The sequence below is a fragment of the Periplaneta americana genome, chromosome 15 (assembly GCF_040183065.1).
Source record: "Periplaneta americana isolate PAMFEO1 chromosome 15, P.americana_PAMFEO1_priV1, whole genome shotgun sequence".
NCBI classification, from domain to species: Eukaryota; Metazoa; Arthropoda; class Insecta; order Blattodea; family Blattidae; genus Periplaneta; species Periplaneta americana.
Genome location: NC_091131.1, coordinates 14,619,958 through 14,639,122, shown reverse-complemented (window position 1 = coordinate 14,639,122; position 19,165 = coordinate 14,619,958). Strand labels below are relative to the sequence as shown.

Sequence of the window (19,165 nt, the reverse complement as noted above, 5' to 3'; positions counted from 1 at the left end):
TGTGTTGTGTAACTTTCTCAATTCTCCTGTAACTTCATCCCTCTTAGCCTCAAATATTCTTCTAAGCACCTTATTCTCAAACATCCTTAACCTATGTTCCTCTCTCAAAGTGAGAGTCCAAGTTTCACAACCATAAAGAACAACCGGTAATATAACTGTTTTATAAATTCTAACTTTCAGATTTTTTGACAGCGGACTGGATGATAAAAGCTTCTCAACCGAATAATAACAGGCATTTCCCATATTTATTCTGTGTTTAATTTCCTCCCGAGTATCATTTATATTTGTTACTGTTGCTCCAAGATATTTGAACTTCTCTTCCTCTTCAAAAGATAAATTTCTAATTTTTATATTTCCATTTCGTACAATATTCTGGTCACGAGACATAATCATATACTTTGACTTTTCGGGATTTACTCCCAAACCTATCTCTTTACTTGCTTCCAGTAAAATTCCCGTGTTTTCCCTAATCGTTTGTGGACATTCTCCTAACATATTCACGTCATCCGCATAGACAAGAAGCTGATGTAACCAGTTCAATTCCAAGCCCTCTCTGTTATCCTGGACTTTCCTAATGGCATATGGTTAGACATTTTTAATACAATTTTAATTAAGATAATTTCAATTCTTGTATCGAATTTATTTTACCCAGGCATACGACTACCCAAAGCCAAACTATAAATGAATTTCAATTGCTTATGTGGAGTTTCTGTTTAAAAATGTACAAAATATGGACTATGTGGAAAGTTACGTTATTGAGAAAGTTTCGTAACACCATTGTTTGCCAACTTATCGCATGCTACACAGTTTGTCAGTTTTGCCGTGTCTTATTTTGCAGACCTTCAAGTAAAGCGCAGCTCGATGTGTGGACGCACTGAACTTGTCACACTGGTCGCAGCGAATGCGGCGATGCCTGGAGTGCCGTGTCCACGATGCGGCCGCCCTGTGTACGACGCGGAGATGCAGAGCGCTTTCGGGAGGAGGTGGCACTTGTTCTGTTTCTCCTGCTGTAAGTTAAATCTCTTCTTCTCTTAGCTGGTTGCATACTAAAATTGCATATATAGTACATATAATGGAACTAGAAGCCCGAGCACTATAAATGATGACCTCATTGTACATGGTGCATCTAATGGGTCGAGACTAAATTTCGACCAGTGTATGGGACCGGCGCTCACCCAGCATCGTGATGCACTTGGGGAGCTGCGATAGGTAGCGAAATCCGATTACGAAAGCCAACTATAACGACTGGGGGGACCATCGTGCTAACCACACGATACCTCCATTCTGGTTAGATGATCGTCCATCTCTGCTTCGGCATGTGGACGTAAGATCAGCAGCCGGCTGGTCGGTCAGGGTCCTTCATGGGCTGTCGTGCCTCGGATTATTATGAAATTGTTTAAATTTGAACAAAACATGATTTTTTTTTTATAAATACAAAATTTCACAATGATATCTGCGGTGCCTGGAAAAAGTGACATAAGTCGGTTTCCACAAACCTTTTTTGATAATTTATTGACAACTTACACTGGTTTATGTCGATTTGATTTTCTTCTTTATGAATTATTGTAATGGGAGAAATACTTATGTCTCTTTTTCCAAGCGAGCAGATGTTCCGTAAGTTGTCAATAAATTATCAAAAAAGGTTTGTGGAAACTGACTTGTGTCACTTCTCCCAGGCACTGCAGATATGAAAATCAGAAAAGTGTTCTGGCGCCGCTCGGCCTCGAAAAATAGTACCTTGACTCCACCAGGCCCGAAATACACCCTATTGTTCTGTGCGCAGTGAAGCAAACTTTTGAAGTAAAAATTACAATCGGGACTAGAAATAATCCTCTATATAAATAATGATTTCTCTGGAGAAACCATTTTTCTTCATGAACTAGTCTGTAACATTTGAAGAGAATGCAAGAATGATGGATGTCATTTGGAATACATTTTGCAGGAGAAGCAATTGAAAGTTTGAAATGCTTAGCGCTCAAAGCTTAACTGTGATTTTCCGATCATTACTGGACAATGCCTATCAGTGTTAATGCCATATAACTCTGTATGTACATTCTATATGTCTTAATCTATGCATTGGCAGTCTTGGTTCATTTACGATAAGAAAGTGACATCCATCATTCTTGCAGTGGACTCTTCATTTTGTTTTTCAGTTTATTATAATAAATACTAAGAAAAATTATGGAGAAAACGTATAGTTTTGGATTTGTAGTAAATGTTCATGTGTATTGTTGATTTGTAATAAATAGACCACGTAACTTTATGCACTCAAAACGTGAAAATATACATTCAACTATGCAGTAAAAACTGTTAAAACATGCGCTAGAAATTAAAATATATGCTGTAAAAATATACTTTAGAGGTTTATTTGGTTTATCAATATTATGACAAATGAAAATAATTTAAAGTAATAGGGTAAACTAGGGTCTGTTGGACAGTCGGGCATGTTGGACACTGCACTTTAACGTGTTACCTCGCCACTTAGTGGGCACCACATTCTGCTAGAAGTCAATGACGGAAGTAGCCCCACTCGTGGCTACTTCTGTCATTGACTTCTAGCTGAATGTGGTGCCCACTAAGTGGCGAGGTAACACGTTAAAGTACAGAGTGTCCAACATGCCCGACTGTCCAACAGACCCTAGTTTACCCTACTTAAGAATTTAGTTATAGTAACAACTTTCTAGTGTTAACATTAAAATTAAGTGTGAGGCCAAAATTGCTTTAGTTGACTGGTTTCGGCTTTACTGTTAGTCATCTTAGTTATTATAAGTTATAACTAAATTTATGTCGATATGTCGGCGGTTAAACTTGTAAGAATATCGATCATGTACTGATTCTTCGCTTGTGCAGTGAAACTTGTTGAAAATAAAATTTGCACTCCACATAACTTCATTGTCGCAGATGTTAAAATACATCAGTGCTGCCAACCCTACCGATTTTTCGGTAGATCTACCGAAATCACATACTATCTACCGAACTACCGAAACATTTTAATTTATACCGATTATTTTCCAACTTTCTTAATTTTAATCTTTATTACAGAACCAAAGTCAGATATGACTTAGAAAGTATTCTATACATAACATCGACAAAGCACATTCAACAATGAGTACAGTAAAAATTAAGCGAATGCGAAAGTGACAAGTTTCTTTAATTAATTGCCTTCTAACAATGGAAATATAAATCTCTGTCTTCGACTCTTCGATATTTCCCTTTCTCGCTCCTCATCAACAATGAACAACTGTTATTTTAAAAAGCAGATAAGCCAACTTTCTGTTTCTGTAGTCCAATAGTCGTTTTCATTCAGCCAGTCATAATCACATCTAGTGATGGGCGAAGTTGTTCTTTTCCCGGAACAGTTCCGACTGTTCCGGTTCCGAAAAAATACTATGTTCCAAATAACAGTTCCGAAATAACAGTCACCAGTGGTGATGAGTCGGAGTCGTTGAGTCGTTCAAACGAACGGTACAGTACCCTCCCTCTTCACCATAGACAAATAACACCATGCAGCTCACACTGGAGCACTCACAGGCATGACATAGTACACATTCTTATCTATAGATGGCACTGCAATGCACATTCGAATCGATTTTGGAAAATTGCTGTGCATGCGGACAGAACTCAAAAGCTTAATGTTAGTAATTACACAGCTGTTGACTACAAGGACAGAATACAACACTTTGTTTTCGTACATAAAGTTATAAAGACATGGTAGCCAAGTAAAAAAAAATAACATAACATTTAAAACATATGGTATGTAATTTCTGTTCTCTCTATTACATAATAAAAAAAAACAAATCATTAATTTTTAATTTTACTTTTCTTAATGCACAGTTATAATAATAATAATAATAATAATAATAATAATAATAAATATTACAATTTCATAAATAAAAAAGATATATATTGGCAGTACTGAAACCTGGAAACCCCGCAGTGGGTTAGTAAAATGTTGGAATCGCATCTTTACCAAAGTGTAATTTAAACTTCGCATTAAACCTCGCTCTCCAAATCAGTACTTATATGGGTAGTTTCCAACAAATAATGCTACAACATTTTTGTCGTTCTTTGATAACAGAGAAGATAGCACAAAAACTTGTGCTTGTCAGACTTAACCTCAACAAACGACATACAGACATTGTAACTAAACCACTCATTACCATTTACGACTTTAACCTTTGTATAGAATCAGCTGATCAATTAATTAATAATAGTATGCGTACTTTATGACTTTGTAGAATGTTTATAAAACAGAATTAGTCAACTAATGGTGAAATAAACCATAAAGCGGGAATCAATATTACAGATTATTGAATACTTACTATAACATTACAGATGATTGGCCAGTCTTACAAATGTTGATATTAAAGTTCGCGCCACCGCAAGGATTTCAATGTCCATGCGCCCCCCTCCAACCACGTGAGAGTTTCAAGTACAGTGTAACTGCAGCTGTCGTTGGTTCATCGGAACAAGCTCCGACGTTCCGACTGTTATCTCGGAGTCGGAACATACCTTGTGCAACGCGGTACTGCGAGCCCGCAACAGCTGGGCAAGTGAGCAGCTCGGAGTCGGAACACTGTTGTTTCGGAACAGGAGGTTCCGACCTACTGTTCATTTTTGCAACAGTTCCGAGGGAGTCGGAACATACCTTGTGCCACGCGGTACTGCGAGGCCGCAACAGTTGGCAAGTGAGCAGCTCGGAGTCGGAACACTGTTATTTCGGAACAGGAGGTTCCGACCTACTGTTCATTTTTGCAACAGTTCCGAGACCGGAACAGTTCCAAAATAACTGTTGTGTTATTTTTTACCCATCTCTAATCACATCACATTAGGTACTAAGAATTTCAGGTCAGGTGAAGGAAGTGCAAATCGGAATGGGTGACAGTGACTCGGATAGTAATTTTTCCCAAGCATCAGCTAGGCCTAGTAATTCGCGGAAGAAATTAAAGTGAAACGAGCGTTGAGCGACTTCCGCCGATTTTGGAATAGACACCGACGCACTTGAACTGCCAACATAGGAAACAAAAAATCACAGTCAATCGCTTTCACCTTCATCTTGACGGGATAATAAAAGCCTAAACTAACCTAACCTAAGTGCGTCGGTGTCTCCAAAATCGGCGGAAGTCGCTCAACGCTCGTTTATCCGAAATTAAAGAATGTCCAGTCCTATAAAGGAGAATGGGAAAATATTCCTGATTTTAAGGGGTGGTTAAAACCAAGTAGAAGGGGGAAATATATGGCTATTGCAAATGTTGTGATAAAGACATCAAAATAGATTCCGGTAAAGATGCCCTTATGAAACACAGTGCATCAAAAGCTCATCAGGAATTGCAAAAGCGACTGTTTCAATTTCAAAATAAGTAAAACACTGATTAATAAAATGTTAAAAAGTGAATTGTATCTGTATGGTTCAAAGAAAAAGGACAGTGATGTTGAAAGCAATTGATTTGAACGAATTCAGAACAAAATAATATATTGATAACAATATTGTGTTATTTGTAGCAATAACACTTCGATTTTAGTATTAATTAAAGGGAAGCTATATTTATTATTACTTACTATGGTACCAAATACAATAGAGATTTTATAAATAAAAAATACAAATAATTTTTATAGCATCACTTGTGACATGAGCTTGCATTCAATTTTGACGTTACAAAATACCGATTTTCCTTCCAATCTACCGATATTTTCTCCCTCGTCTCCCGAAATTTCTTCCTTACAGGTTGGCAGCGCTGAAATACATTCAGTTTTGTTTCTATGAAATCAGAGTACCCAAGCAGCATTGTCGTTGCAGCAATTCCATGATCTCTACAATACGTGACTTTTTTTTTCCTTGCTGTTATTTACACCCGTAAATAATAATATCGCGAGTTAATCTGTGTGAAACCCGAAGGCCTGTGAACTATTATTAAGACTGGTTCTATTGTTGTGGACTAGATGGCGTCTGCAGATATGTATTACTGATTTGTTACGAAATATGATTTCGGTGATGAATGAAGTCGGTGATATTCAGGGATGTTTTGACCCGAATTTCCTGGCATTTGCCTTACGGTTGAGGGAAAACCCTGAAAAACCTCAGCCAGGAAATTCAATCCGACCGGGAATCGAACCCGGGCCCTCTGCGTAAGAGACCAGCATGCTGGCTCCTACACCACAGAGGTGGTCTTGTGACTTTAATGTCGCAGGTATCTAAATACATTCATTTTTGGTTCTACGAAATCAGAGTAAACGTCTGAATGACATCTAGGCGACGAGTATTTTTGCCCTGGCTCCTAAAACATCACAATTACACGGCTAAAGTGGAAAACGATTCGACTTAAAAAAAAAACAGGCAGAAGTATCCATTGTCGTCACAGTAATTTCACGTCCTCAACATTAATTAACTAATTATTGGTTTTATTTATCATATAATTTTTATATTTCTTGGAAATTGATCTTATTCACATCAGAGATACATTTTGAAATTAAATAATAAATCGGAAAAAACGAGGGAAGATCCTAACATATGAAGAGTTCGCGGGAAAAACGATGAATGTCACATTTCTGTTAAGGATTAGATAATGATCTAATTGAGTCTATAACTGCAAGATGTAGTGCTGTTTCTATAGAAAATAAAGGAAAGGATTACTGTATTCGTGGTGATAATTCTCCTCTTTACCGTGTTTCATAAGAACAACATTAAATTTCGTAGTGATCCATTGAATTAGATAATGACATTAACCTTAACAAAACTGTGACATTCATCGTTTTTCCCGCGAACTCTTCATATGCATAAATATGCAAAATAATAAATACAGTATAATTATATCCGTTTGAGGTGACACTGTACTGAAATTACTAACTTCCATGTTTTTAAAGCTAAATTCACATAACTTTTATCACTGATGTATCTGACTAATACTAACACATGTACAAAGTTTCATCCCTCTATGTTAAGTGGTTTGCATTTTATTAATACCTTAATAAAATATTGTATCGCCTTATATAAAAAGTCCCTTGCGCCACAATTTACATTATTCTTAACTGATATTCTCTTACATGATTATTTATATACATTGGGACAAACATTAGTATTGGATTTTTCTGTATAGTGAATCAGTAAATTACTAGGATTTTTTTACGATTATTAATACTTTCATTTTTTATTTTTTATAACAAAAGAGTATAGTAATATAATTATTAATTTTACAGCAAAAACCTATATTAGTAAGTTTTGATCCCACGTATATAAGGAACCACATAAGTGAATATTAGTTAATATAAATTATGGTGCAAGCCGCTAGGGACTTTTTATACATGAAGCGATTCAATATTTTAATGAAATACTAATAAAATGCAAACCACTTATCATAGACGGATGAAATTTTGTACAGTTGTCATTATTAACCAAATTTACCACTGATCCCATGACTAAATGTGGAAATGCGTGTTATTATTCGGTTGAGAAGCTCTTATCATCCAGTCTGCTGTCCAAAAATCTGAAAGTTAAAATTTATAATTCAGTTATATTACCTGTTCTTCTGTATGGTTGTGAAGCTTGGACTCTCACTCTGAGAGAGGAACATAGGTTAAGGGTGTTTGAGGATAAGGTGCGTAGGAAAATATTTGGGCCTAAGCGGGATGAAGTTACAGGAGAATGGAGAAAGTTACACAATACAGAACTGCACGCATTGTATTCTTCACCTGACATAATTAGGAACTTAAAATCCAGACGTTTGAGATGGGCAGGGCATGTAGCACGTATGGGCGAACCCAGAAATGCAGACCGGAGGGAAAAAGACCTTTAGGGAGGCCGAGACGTAGATGGGAGGATAATATTAAAATGGATTTGAGGGAGATGGGGTATGATGATAGAGACTGGATTAATCTTGCACAGGATAGGGACCGATGGCGGTCTTATGTGAGGGCGGCAATGAACCTTCGGGTTCCTTAAAAGCCATTTGTAAGTAAGTATGTACCACTGATCCCAATCTGAGCATATGGTGTTGTTGTTGTTTTCTGATGCCAGGCGTTTGACAATAAAGTCATTTGACCTCTTGCACTCCAATATTTTTCAAAGATATTATCATGGTCAGCCACTGAAGCACAGATTTTGAGGTGTTCCGAATCCATTTCTTGGTTTGAGTTGCACAATGGGCAGTTAGGGGTCTGATATATTCCAATTCTATGCAGGTGTTTGGCCAAACAATCATGGCCTGTTGCCAATCTAAATGCAGCTACAGACGATTTTCGTGGTAAATCGGGAATTAACTGTGGATTATGATGCAGAGAGTTCCATTTTTTCTCTTGGGATTCAGTTATCAAATTTTGTTTGTTGAAGTCTAAGTATGTAGATTTAATAAATCTCTTCACAGAGTAATACGTAGATTTAGTAACAGGTCTGTAAGTAGCAGTGCTGCCCTGCTTTGCTAAAGCATCCGCATTCTCGTTTCCCAGGATTCCACAGTGGGATGGTATCCATTGGAATACAATTCTTTTATTAAGTGATATTTGATCATATGTAAGGTTCACCGTCGAAATATGCATTTACGAAAAATGAAAGTAAAAATTATGATCGGAAAAAAATCCACTTTTAGTTTTTAATATTTCAAATCTATTAAAATATGCGACTGCATGAAGTTCCGTGGTCTAGCAAAAAAGACTAATAAAATTCATATTTAGTAAATTTGTTATATTTCATGTGCATAATTCATGATAAATTGACTCTTAGGTGCAATATATGGACAAGCTCTGTCTGATAACTATCAGATGATAACTATCTTGTACATAAGAAGCAGTTGCACACAGATGACATGTCTACAGCCATTTTTTTCGTGAACATGTATTTCCGGTGAACTTCAGAAATAGATGTTTTTCAGCGTCAGAGTACTTTCTTCCAAAGTGTAAATCTAGTTATCCTGCACTTGTTGCAACATCATACATTAAGGTCTTGTATTGCAGACAATTGCCGCAGACTGCTTGACATCAGCGAAGCGACGCCCTCCAACAGGGAGCTGTACTGCCGCCCTTGCTCCAGTTCCCTGCTCAACACGTGCCGGGACGTCGTTTTGTTACATCGCCCTGATCCAACGAAAGACGCCCCAGAGGTTCGTGAATCTCATACAAAATTCAGAACATGAGGTTGTCTTTGCAGAAAGGAATAAACACTACTTAATATTCTGGGGCCCCGTCAGCCGCACGGCTGGAATGTCCGACTTACACGCAGAAGACTCGGGTTCAAATCCTGACGACTTCATGTCAAAGTGGGGTTTGTTAGTAACAGACTTTCCACCACTATTGCTATCAGATGTACAGCTACTGTGATGTGTCCACGGACCTGATGTTACATTTTTCATGAGACATGCCTATTAGTGAAGACTTGTGATACTACCAACTGTGGTGGGAGGGTGTCTTATCACTAAGCATAGTTCATGAAGTATGCAGGTAGGCCTACACATCTCGTTATTAAAAAACAAAGACAGTTGTAATTCACTAGTAATAAATAACTTAGATATTGAAATTCAGCATACCGTTAGTTATGAATTTGTAGTAGAATGTAGTTAACATGTATGTATGTATTTATTCACACTGCAGTGGGTATATACCCGGTGGCAGTGGTAACTAATTACACTCAATAATGACAATAATGAACTTATTAATTAAAAATACAATTAATAATACTAATAATTAATACTAACAATAAATAATAATAATAATAATAATAATAACAACAAAAACAACAACAACAACAACAGGGAATATACTAAATTAAATGAAACGATCACTTAAAATAACATTTGAAATAAATCTAATTTGTATCTTAAAACTAAGATCGAACTAAAACCCGCGAGTATGATATGTTCATATCTGCACAAGTACCTTTCAAATTACACTCATTTCGCTGTCAACTCACTCACTGCAATGGAACTACGACACATTTCACTGATTCTATCCTGATTTCACTAACACTTCAAAAACATTTCACTGTTCAAATACTTTGCACTGCCACTATAAACTATAAAGCTTCACTGACAGGAACACGTTTCACTTACACAGCACACTTCACTGACACGACATACTTCTTCACTGATACAACACACTTCACTGACACAACATAATTCTTCACTGATACAACACTTCAATAACAACATATCATTTACACCCTTTAAATACTGTGTATAATTACCGTCTATTAGTAAGGTCCTTAAGCCTATTTTTATATACATTTTTGGTTGTTGGTAAAGCCTTTAGTAAGTCTGCAGGTAAAGCATTCCAGTCCCTGATAGTACGATAACATTTCGTAAAGATAGCTACAAAATTACAGAAGTTGAAATTTCAGTCCTATCTCCCCTTAAACCAGAAATGAGGAACCGTTGCTTGGCGAGAGATGTGCATTATTTTAATATTTTACAAAAATGAGCAACCGTCTCTTAGCAACAGAACTGGATTACTTAGGCCCGGTTGCAGAAACGCAAATCAAATCAGTCCCTGATCGCCAGTCAGTTGATGTCTGATTTATTTGATTGTTCATTGCGTTGCACAAACGTGAATCTCCAATCAACTTGTTTCAATTTACTAATTGCTAATTTGAGAGAGAAATGCATTTGACAACAGCGCTATTTAGCAACCACAGCCAATTAGTTGCTCTTTAAAAGTCGCGAAACGAAGGCATCAAGTAGGCGGTGACTAGGAAAACAAGTGAATGCTCTGCTGTTTTGTTGCTTTTTATAGAAAGGAAACAGGCGGATTCTATTTGTATATAGACTACAATATAGTGAAATAAATGAAGCAAACAAAAAAACGTGGGAGGAGGCCTTCTGTTGTGGGATTTGCTAGGGGAGTCGACAAGAAATTGGAACATGCATAGCCTCCATAGCCCAAAAGAATTCCATTTCCCATCTCTCTGTTTACAAATGGAGCTCGTAACCTACTCATTAAAAATATTGTGTTATGAATTTCAATGATGGTGTAGGCTATTAATCGATGGCTTAGTGCACACATGTGCTAAGTGCTAATTTCTTAATTTTGAGGAAAACAAGTTTCAATTTTCAATACTTAATTACACTTCAATTAACATCTATTCTTAGAAAGTAAACATAACATAGGAAAATCTTATTATTCACTTCCCACATTTGTGCACAGTAAAGATACACCTCACAGGACTTCGATTTTGTACTTAACTCAATTTTACCGGAAAATGTACTTAACACATGTGTGCACTAAACCATCGATATTGCCTGTACATTCACAGAAAATAAACCTTTTCTATTTCGATAAAGTTCGGCATCATTTCAACCAGGTGATTGGATGGGGATGTGAGCAGTCTATATAACCAATTACTCTTGGAAATCCTGATATGGCTGAAAATTCTCTCTGGATTTCAAATCGTTCCCTCTCTGAGGTTCGGGGCTTTATGAGATCCTGCGATAACACAGCAATTTCATACGTAACATTCCTAACTACTCGGCAAATAGTTGATTTGTGGACTCCAACAAGATCACCCAAGACTGCCTGAAAAATTCCAACAGCATAAAATCTCAGCGTTATTAGAACTTGGTTCATAGAAGAAAGTAGAAGGTTTCGATTTGTCTGTCTGCATATAGACTATTTGTTTCAATTTTTGAAAGTAACAAAACACACGTATCCTTACTTAACCTAAATCTTTGCTCAAATTCTCAGAACAATTCTGGTTTGTCACGGAAATGCCTTCTTCTTAATAATATTTTTTCATTCTAAAATTTCTTCATCAGAAGAATCCGTTATGTAGAAAACAATATTGCTACGCTATAACTATTTACTATATAAATTGCAGTAGCTGCATTATAAAGAGAACAACATAAATACTTGATCAATGATCAGTCATTTAACCAGCAAAAATCTGTTGATCAAATCTGATGGAAGACTGATCTCCGATCAAATACTGATTGTTCTTTTTGCAACAGAAATAGAACTGATGGTCAATCAAACCCTCCTTGCTCGCTAATCATATTTGATCGGTGTTTCTGCAACCGAGCCTTAATGTTTTACAAAAAAAAAAAAAAAAAATTGTTCAACAGGGGACTAGATTGCCAAGACGAATTTCCAAAGTGTGATTGTCGTAACAGGACAAATTTTATTCTGGTACAAATATACGAATTTGTGTGTACGAATTGTCGGGATCACGAGTCATCAATCGCGACACAGTGAAATTGTTTCAATGAATGTGAACTTTTGAGTGAAGGGCAATTCTACTTGCAGGATTCTCCAGCAGTAGGCGTCAGCAGCGCGTCGGCTCTGCAGACACCCACACACAGCCTGAGACCCGCCGCTAGCCCCACTGCCATCACCGCCTGGTACAACCGCCAGCACCCGTCCAGGTACTCGGACGTGGGAGGCCTGTCCTGCCGCAGCGACGAAGAACTCTCCAGGCCTCCGCGTCCCTACGAGTACGAAAGTCTCGGGCTGTCCTCGGATCGCCCCTACGAGGATGACGACCGGCTGGACGTCTACTTCCGCGGAGACTGTGGCGAGGACGTCAGTCTCACGAAATCCAAGAGCCCTTGCTTCGGCGGGGGCGTGACCTGCAGGAGATGCGGTGAGTCCAGCTTTGTACCCTGCGAAAAGAATGCAGACCACAAGGTGTTAGAATAGCGAGAATGGATTAAATACTTACTTACTTACTTACTGGCTTTTAAGGAACCCGGAGGTTCATTGCCGCCCTCACATAAGCCCGCCATTGATCCCTATCCTGAGCAAGATTAATCCAGTCCCTACCATCATATCCTTCCTCCCTCAAATCCATTTTAATATTATCTTCCCATCTACGTCTCGGCCTCCCCAAAAGGTCTTTTTCCCTCCGGCCTCCCAACTAACACTCTATATGCATTTCTGGATTCCCCATACGTGCTACATGTCCTGCCCATCTCAAACGTCTGGATTTTATGTTCCTAATTATGTCAGGTGAAGAATACAATGCGTGCAGTTCTGCGTTGTGTAACTTTCTCCATTCTCCTGTAACTTCATCCCTCTTAGCCCCAAATATTTTCCTAAGAACCTTATTCTCAGACACCCTGAACCTATGTTCCTCTCTCAGAGTGAGAGTCCAAGTTTCACAACCATAAAGAACAACCGGTAATATAACTGTTTTATAAATTCCAACTTTCAGATTTTTTGACAGCAGACTAGATCACAAAAGCTTCTCAACCGAATAATAACAGGCATTTCCCATATTTATTCCTTGTTTAATTTCCTCCCGAGTGTCATTTATATTTGTTACTGTTGCTCCAATATATTTGAATTTTTCCACCTCTTCGAAGGAAAAATCTCAAACTTTTATAGTTCCATTTCGTACAATATTCTGGTCACGAGACATAATCATATACTTTGTCTTTTCAGGATTTACTTCCAACCCTATCGCTTTACTTGCTTCAAGTAGAATTTCCGTGTTTTCCCTAATCGTTTGTGGATTTTCTGCTAACATATTCACGTCATCCGCATAGACAAGAAGCTGATGTAACCCGTTCAATTCCAAACACTCTGAGTTATCCTGAATTTTCCTAATGGCATATTATAGAGCGAAGTTAAAAAGTAGAGGTGATAGTGCATCTCCCTGGTTTAGCCCGCAGTGAATTGGAAACGCATCAGATAGAAACTGGCCTATAAATGGATTAGATTAGTTCTCGAATTTGACTTCTGGGTAAAATGCATTAATTGGCTATGTATGATTGTTCTAATACATTTTATGGTATACATGTTTCAATTTTCCTTCTCATCACAGACTTACTGTCAGTAATCTCTATACATTTTTCTTAGGTTCTCTCTGGATTTTCTATGGGCTGCCAGGCACAGAGTGTTCTCAGAGGGACAACAATTTCTTTGTTTTTCCTTTAATGTAGGCGTCTGTAAACAGGATGAATTCTTCGGTCAGCTAATGAAGGAAAACAAATGCACTCTGTAGGCTATATTAAAGTTTGTTTCAACGTTACAAATTTAATTCCACTGACAATCCATTTTTCAGCTTATCTTTCCTCCATCGTTTCATATATTCCACTCCAAAAATAACAGATATACTGGTATAAGAAGTGATTATGGATGTAGGTGGTCATAGGGTTGGAAGTAAATCCCGAAAAGACAAAGTATATGATTATGTCTCGTGACCAGAATATTGTACGAAATGGAAATATAAAAATTGGAGATTTATCCTTCGAAGAGGTGGAAAAATTCAAACATCTGGGAGCAACAGTAACAAATATAAATGGCACTGGGGAGTAAATTAAACGGAGAATAAATATGGGAAATGCGTGTTATTATTCTTCAGAAGCTTTTGTGATCTAGTCTGCTGTCAAAAATCTTAATGTTAGAATTTATAAAACAGTTATATTACCGGTTGTTCTGTATGGTTGTGAAACTTGGAGTCTCACTTGGAGAGAGGTACAGAGATTAATAGTGTTTGAGAATAAGGTTCTTAGGAAAATATTTGGGGCTAAGAGGGATGAAGTTACAGGAGGATGGAGAAAGTTACACAACGCAGAACTGCACGCATTGTGTTCTTCACCTGACATAATTAGGAACATTAAATCCAAACGTTTGAGATGGGCAGGGCATGTAGCACGTATGAACGAATCCAGAAATGCATATAGAATGCTAGTTGGGAGGCCGGAGGTAAAATACCTTTGGGGAGGCCGAGACGTAGATGGGAGGATAATATTAAAATGGATTTGAGGGAGGTGGGATATGATGGTAGAGACTGGATTAATCTTGCTCAGGATAGGGACCAATGGCGGGCTTATGTGAGGGCGGCAATGAACCTCCGGGTTCCTTAAAAGCCAGTAAGTAAGTAAGTCTATATATACTTATTGTTAGGGATTTCTTGAGCCATCTCTGTATCATCTTCAGGGCAATAATCCACTCATACGAGTTCGCTCACCTCATTCTTTCCTGTGGGGTGTTGTAAGCATTAATTTAATTTTGGTCCTAGGCTACTATATTGTTAACGTGACGATTGGACTTGCAGGCAGAAAAGTGTACCACGCCGAGATGGTCCTAGCCTCCGGAGCCGCCTTCCATACGGTGTGCTTCTCCTGTAGCGCATGTCGGAAGCCTTTGGACACGATCAACATCTTCGAGAGCCATGGGGAAATATACTGCAAGCGTGAGTGACCACTACTATTAGTAGGCTTATTTCTATTATTCTTGGATTAATCTCTGGCAGTTATTTTAAGTTGATATAAGAATTCAGAGTCACGTAGTTTACTTTGCAAAAGAATACGAATGTTATTAAGAAGAGTGAACCTTGTCAATCTCCTACTGACTGCCAAGAAGTTTGAGTGTATATTCTTTAGTACGAAAACGCAGACTGCTATCCATAACAGTCAATCTTCTTAATTTATCCAGCTGTTTGCCGACAACATAAAGTCCACTGTAGTCCATTCAGTTGTTGTTTTTCACGAGAAATGAGGGGTATTTTGATCGGTGTTCATTATAGATGCCTGTTGCTAGTAGCCAGAGTTGGGGTGTAGTCAATATTATACTGCAGGGCTGTGTCTTCTGCAACCAGTACTGATGATTTTAATTTACTTCTTTTGTGGTTTATGGATGGACAGTATAGAAGAATGTGTTCCAGATCTTCATCATGATTATTACACCACAGACAAGTAGGATTTTCAGAAATGTGAAATCATTGTAGGTACAATTGAGTGACAATGAGACCTGTTCTGGCTCTTGTTAAAAATGTGTGAACATGTCTGGGCAAGTTTTTGTACATTTCCAGGTCATTTGGTTTCTTTTGTACAGACTGTAACATTTTTCCTTTGTCAGAAGAGAGCCAATTGTTGATCCATAGGTTTGTAAAATGAGACTTTACTGAAGCAAAAACACTGGATAGAGATATCACTTGAAGAGGTCTTGGTTGCAAATATGTTGCCTGTTTTGCAATAATAAACAGTGAAAAATATAGTGGGACTGCGTTGGTGGTAATCCACGAGAGGGCTATCCATAACAAGAAATTAACACTTTTTGCGTGGAATTTCTAATTCAAGGAGAAGGTTATTTTACTTGCTCTGAATCTGGAACTTTATCGTCCCAATCCAACTTTCCTCTGGAAGGAAACCTTGCCAAATACTATTACCGTGCTTAAAAATTATCCTATCTCGGAAGGGATTGAACCGCGAATCTAGGATCCATGCTGACCATCTGAGCATTGGGGATGACACATCATTATGTATAATGTAGGCCTATTTCAAATGGTTTTCCTTCTGCACTAACTCATAACTCTACATAGAAAACACTGACACACACGAAGACACAGCTCAATATGTTGTTCTTAACCAATGCTGAGTTCTTGCCCTGCAGATTGATCAGCCTAATGCACTTTCAAGACAACTTTTATCACTTCAGAATATGTATGGTAAGACTTTCCTGTGTTAAATTTCAACGTACCTCATTAACATGTTTCGACCTATTTATGGGTCATCTTCAGAACTGGTCGTTGTTGGTCTTGGCGCCACTTGTTCTGTTTCGAAAAACAAACAGTAATAATGAACAACATAGACATAGTGAATAAAATAAAAGACAAACATATCCTACACAATACAACATTAACAACTTTCGACAACGAAGAGCTAAACACAATCAAATACATAGCATAAGAAAACGGATACAACCCTAACATAATAGACAACATAATACGTAAGACAAAACATAATCACAAAAACATAAGAATACAACACAAACACAAGAACACAAAAAATACATTACAATAACATACGAAAACAAAAACACACACAAAATTGCAACCTCATTCAAGAAATTAAATTACAACATCGCATACAGAACAAATAACGCTCTACAAAAACATCTCAACACACAAACAACACAAAGAAACAAATACAACCACACAGGCATATACAAACTCAAATGTAACACCTGCAACAACTTCTACATAGGACAGACAGGCAGATCAATTCAAACACGTTACAAAGAACACATCACAGCCATAACAAAATTACAAAACACCTCCACATATGCAGAACACAACACAAATGCTAACCACACCCATAGAGACATCAACACAGACATGGAAATACTACACATCCAACCAAAAAGCCAGAAATTAAACACACTAGAACAATATGAAATATACAGACACACAAAAACACACTCCAACGAAATTCTCAACACACAACTCAACTTCAAAACACACACACGCTTTGACTCTACACTATACCACAGGAACACACCCTCACAGGAAACAGAACAAGAGACGCCAAGACCAACAACGACCAGTTCTGAAGATGACCCATAAATAGGTTGAAACATGTAAACGAGGTACGTTGAAATTTAACACAGGAAAGTCTTACCATACATATTCCGAAGTGATACAGTGTTAAAAGTTGTGTAATCAAGATGTATCACTTTTATCAATTTCACTATGCTGCCATCTAGCGACTAGACTACAAAAGAAGTCACGTTATAACCCTGATCATCCATCCATCAATGGAATTGCATGAAATAATAGCTTATAACAGTACTTCCATCTGGCGGTCGTTAAAAAAATAATTTTCGACAGTGGTGATCCAGGTGGTAGTTCTGTTTTATATGTTGCCATTTTATAACATGGGATTGGCTAATCTCATATAAATGTGTTCAAGGATTCTTGGCAACAAAGGCATTAACTATATTGCTCACCAATATAGGAGAGCACAGCTCAGTATTCTTGTTCAACAACTCGAAGGCGTCGCCCTCAATGTAACCCTTCAAGAGTTCGGCAAGTTGGGCATTTATTAGACTGATAGATGCCTAGTCCTGAAGAAGTTAGCCAAACAATCTTGTCTAATCTTCAGTCTGAACTTCGCGACTGCTTCCTTTCTGTGCTTTTCTTGTTAGCTTCCAAAAATTCATGGAAGTTTTTCCTTCTTTTCTTTTGATAGCTCGGAAATTTCTTTATTATGCAATTCGGTAGTTTTGTGGCATACTTTTTTATATCTGGAGTTAGAGGTTTTTCGTTTGTGTGAATTTTGGTTCCTTTCTTGACAAACATACGAGCTATTTCATTTTCTCTCAAGCCAACATGTGATGGGACCCATTGAAAATTAATATTTTTTAGTACTTTTAGATGTTTGAGAGCCTGTCATTGCAGCTGAAATTCAGATCCAACATTCGAAGTATCACACTTGTTTCTTCTCTTCGAAATATAGGTCAGCTGTGTATTTATTCGTTAGTGGTGTGTATTGCCGAGAACAGAGTCAAGAGTAGACTTCCCTGCTTGCAGGTTGCCACAGCAAAATGTTCGGTCCGTCTGGATACGGATTCGGGGCTGGTGCCGGCGTGCTGCAGACCATGTGACGTGTTCGTGTTGTGTCCTGTCTCGTCTTTACATCATACCACGCAGCGATGGGTGAGTGACAAACGCTTTCTCTAACTTTATAATTTTGCATACAAAATAATTTTTTTCCTACAGCACGGATTTGCTACTTGCGGCGCTCAGGAACTCTTTCGCACCGATAGAAATTTGCTTTTGATCCAAAGGAGGGAGAAAGCAATGGTGAATTGTTTAGAAGAAGTGTTTCCATTGCTGATGATGAAAAAGTATTCTAAATATGTATAAGGCAAACGCAAATCAGAAACAATTATGTGCGACAAAAGCTTCTTGAACTGCTGGTAGTGTTTAACCAGGGGCTTTAACTAATGAAGCAACGTGTATCATCATGAAAGTCCGTCAGTACGCCGCTTTGAGGCCGGAGTGTTGCTGTGTTTCGATGGGAATTGTGGGAAAAAATGTTTACAACTTGCTATGGGAATTATGGAAAAAACTTATTATTAAGTGTTGAAATCTAGAAATTTTAAACAGATATTATAAATATCTGTTATTTATAGAATTTACCTGTTTTATAACATTGATCTTTTTGTAAAATAGCCGATTTGTAAACTAAGCCGAGCCACTTTTGTTCAGCTTGTCAGTGATTGGATGTTGCCGATCCTGTTATGTTTGAATATTAAAGACGCAGGCCATTGATGTGAATAGATCGGATAGCAGAGGGAATGCGTTGTCAATAGTTCTCAGTTTAGTGCTAATCATTATGTTCATATGCATATGTTAAAACAAAAAATTATCTGTGGTACGCATAATTATGTTTAAACAATTCATTTATGCTGTTAAATCATTCTCCGTTCTGCCTTTGGATGATGATAATGATAATGATAATGA

General features: G+C 37.6%; 1 protein-coding gene across 1 annotated transcript in view; it reads left to right on the top strand.

Annotated features, from left to right (window-relative positions):
- Nucleotides 1-844: 844 nt before the first annotated feature.
- The window catches only part of LOC138714658 (cysteine and glycine-rich protein 2-like), a 217,235-nt gene continuing 198,914 nt past the window's right edge, over nt 845-19,165 (top strand). The window contains exons 1-5 of the mRNA XM_069846722.1: nt 845-1,009; nt 8,944-9,089; nt 12,220-12,556; nt 14,975-15,112; nt 18,230-18,355. Coding sequence (XP_069702823.1) covers nt 862-1,009; nt 8,944-9,089; nt 12,220-12,556; nt 14,975-15,112; nt 18,230-18,303 — 843 coding nt within the window. The 5' untranslated portion in view covers nt 845-861 and the 3' untranslated portion in view covers nt 18,304-18,355. The remainder of the gene's footprint in view (nt 1,010-8,943; nt 9,090-12,219; nt 12,557-14,974; nt 15,113-18,229; nt 18,356-19,165) is intronic.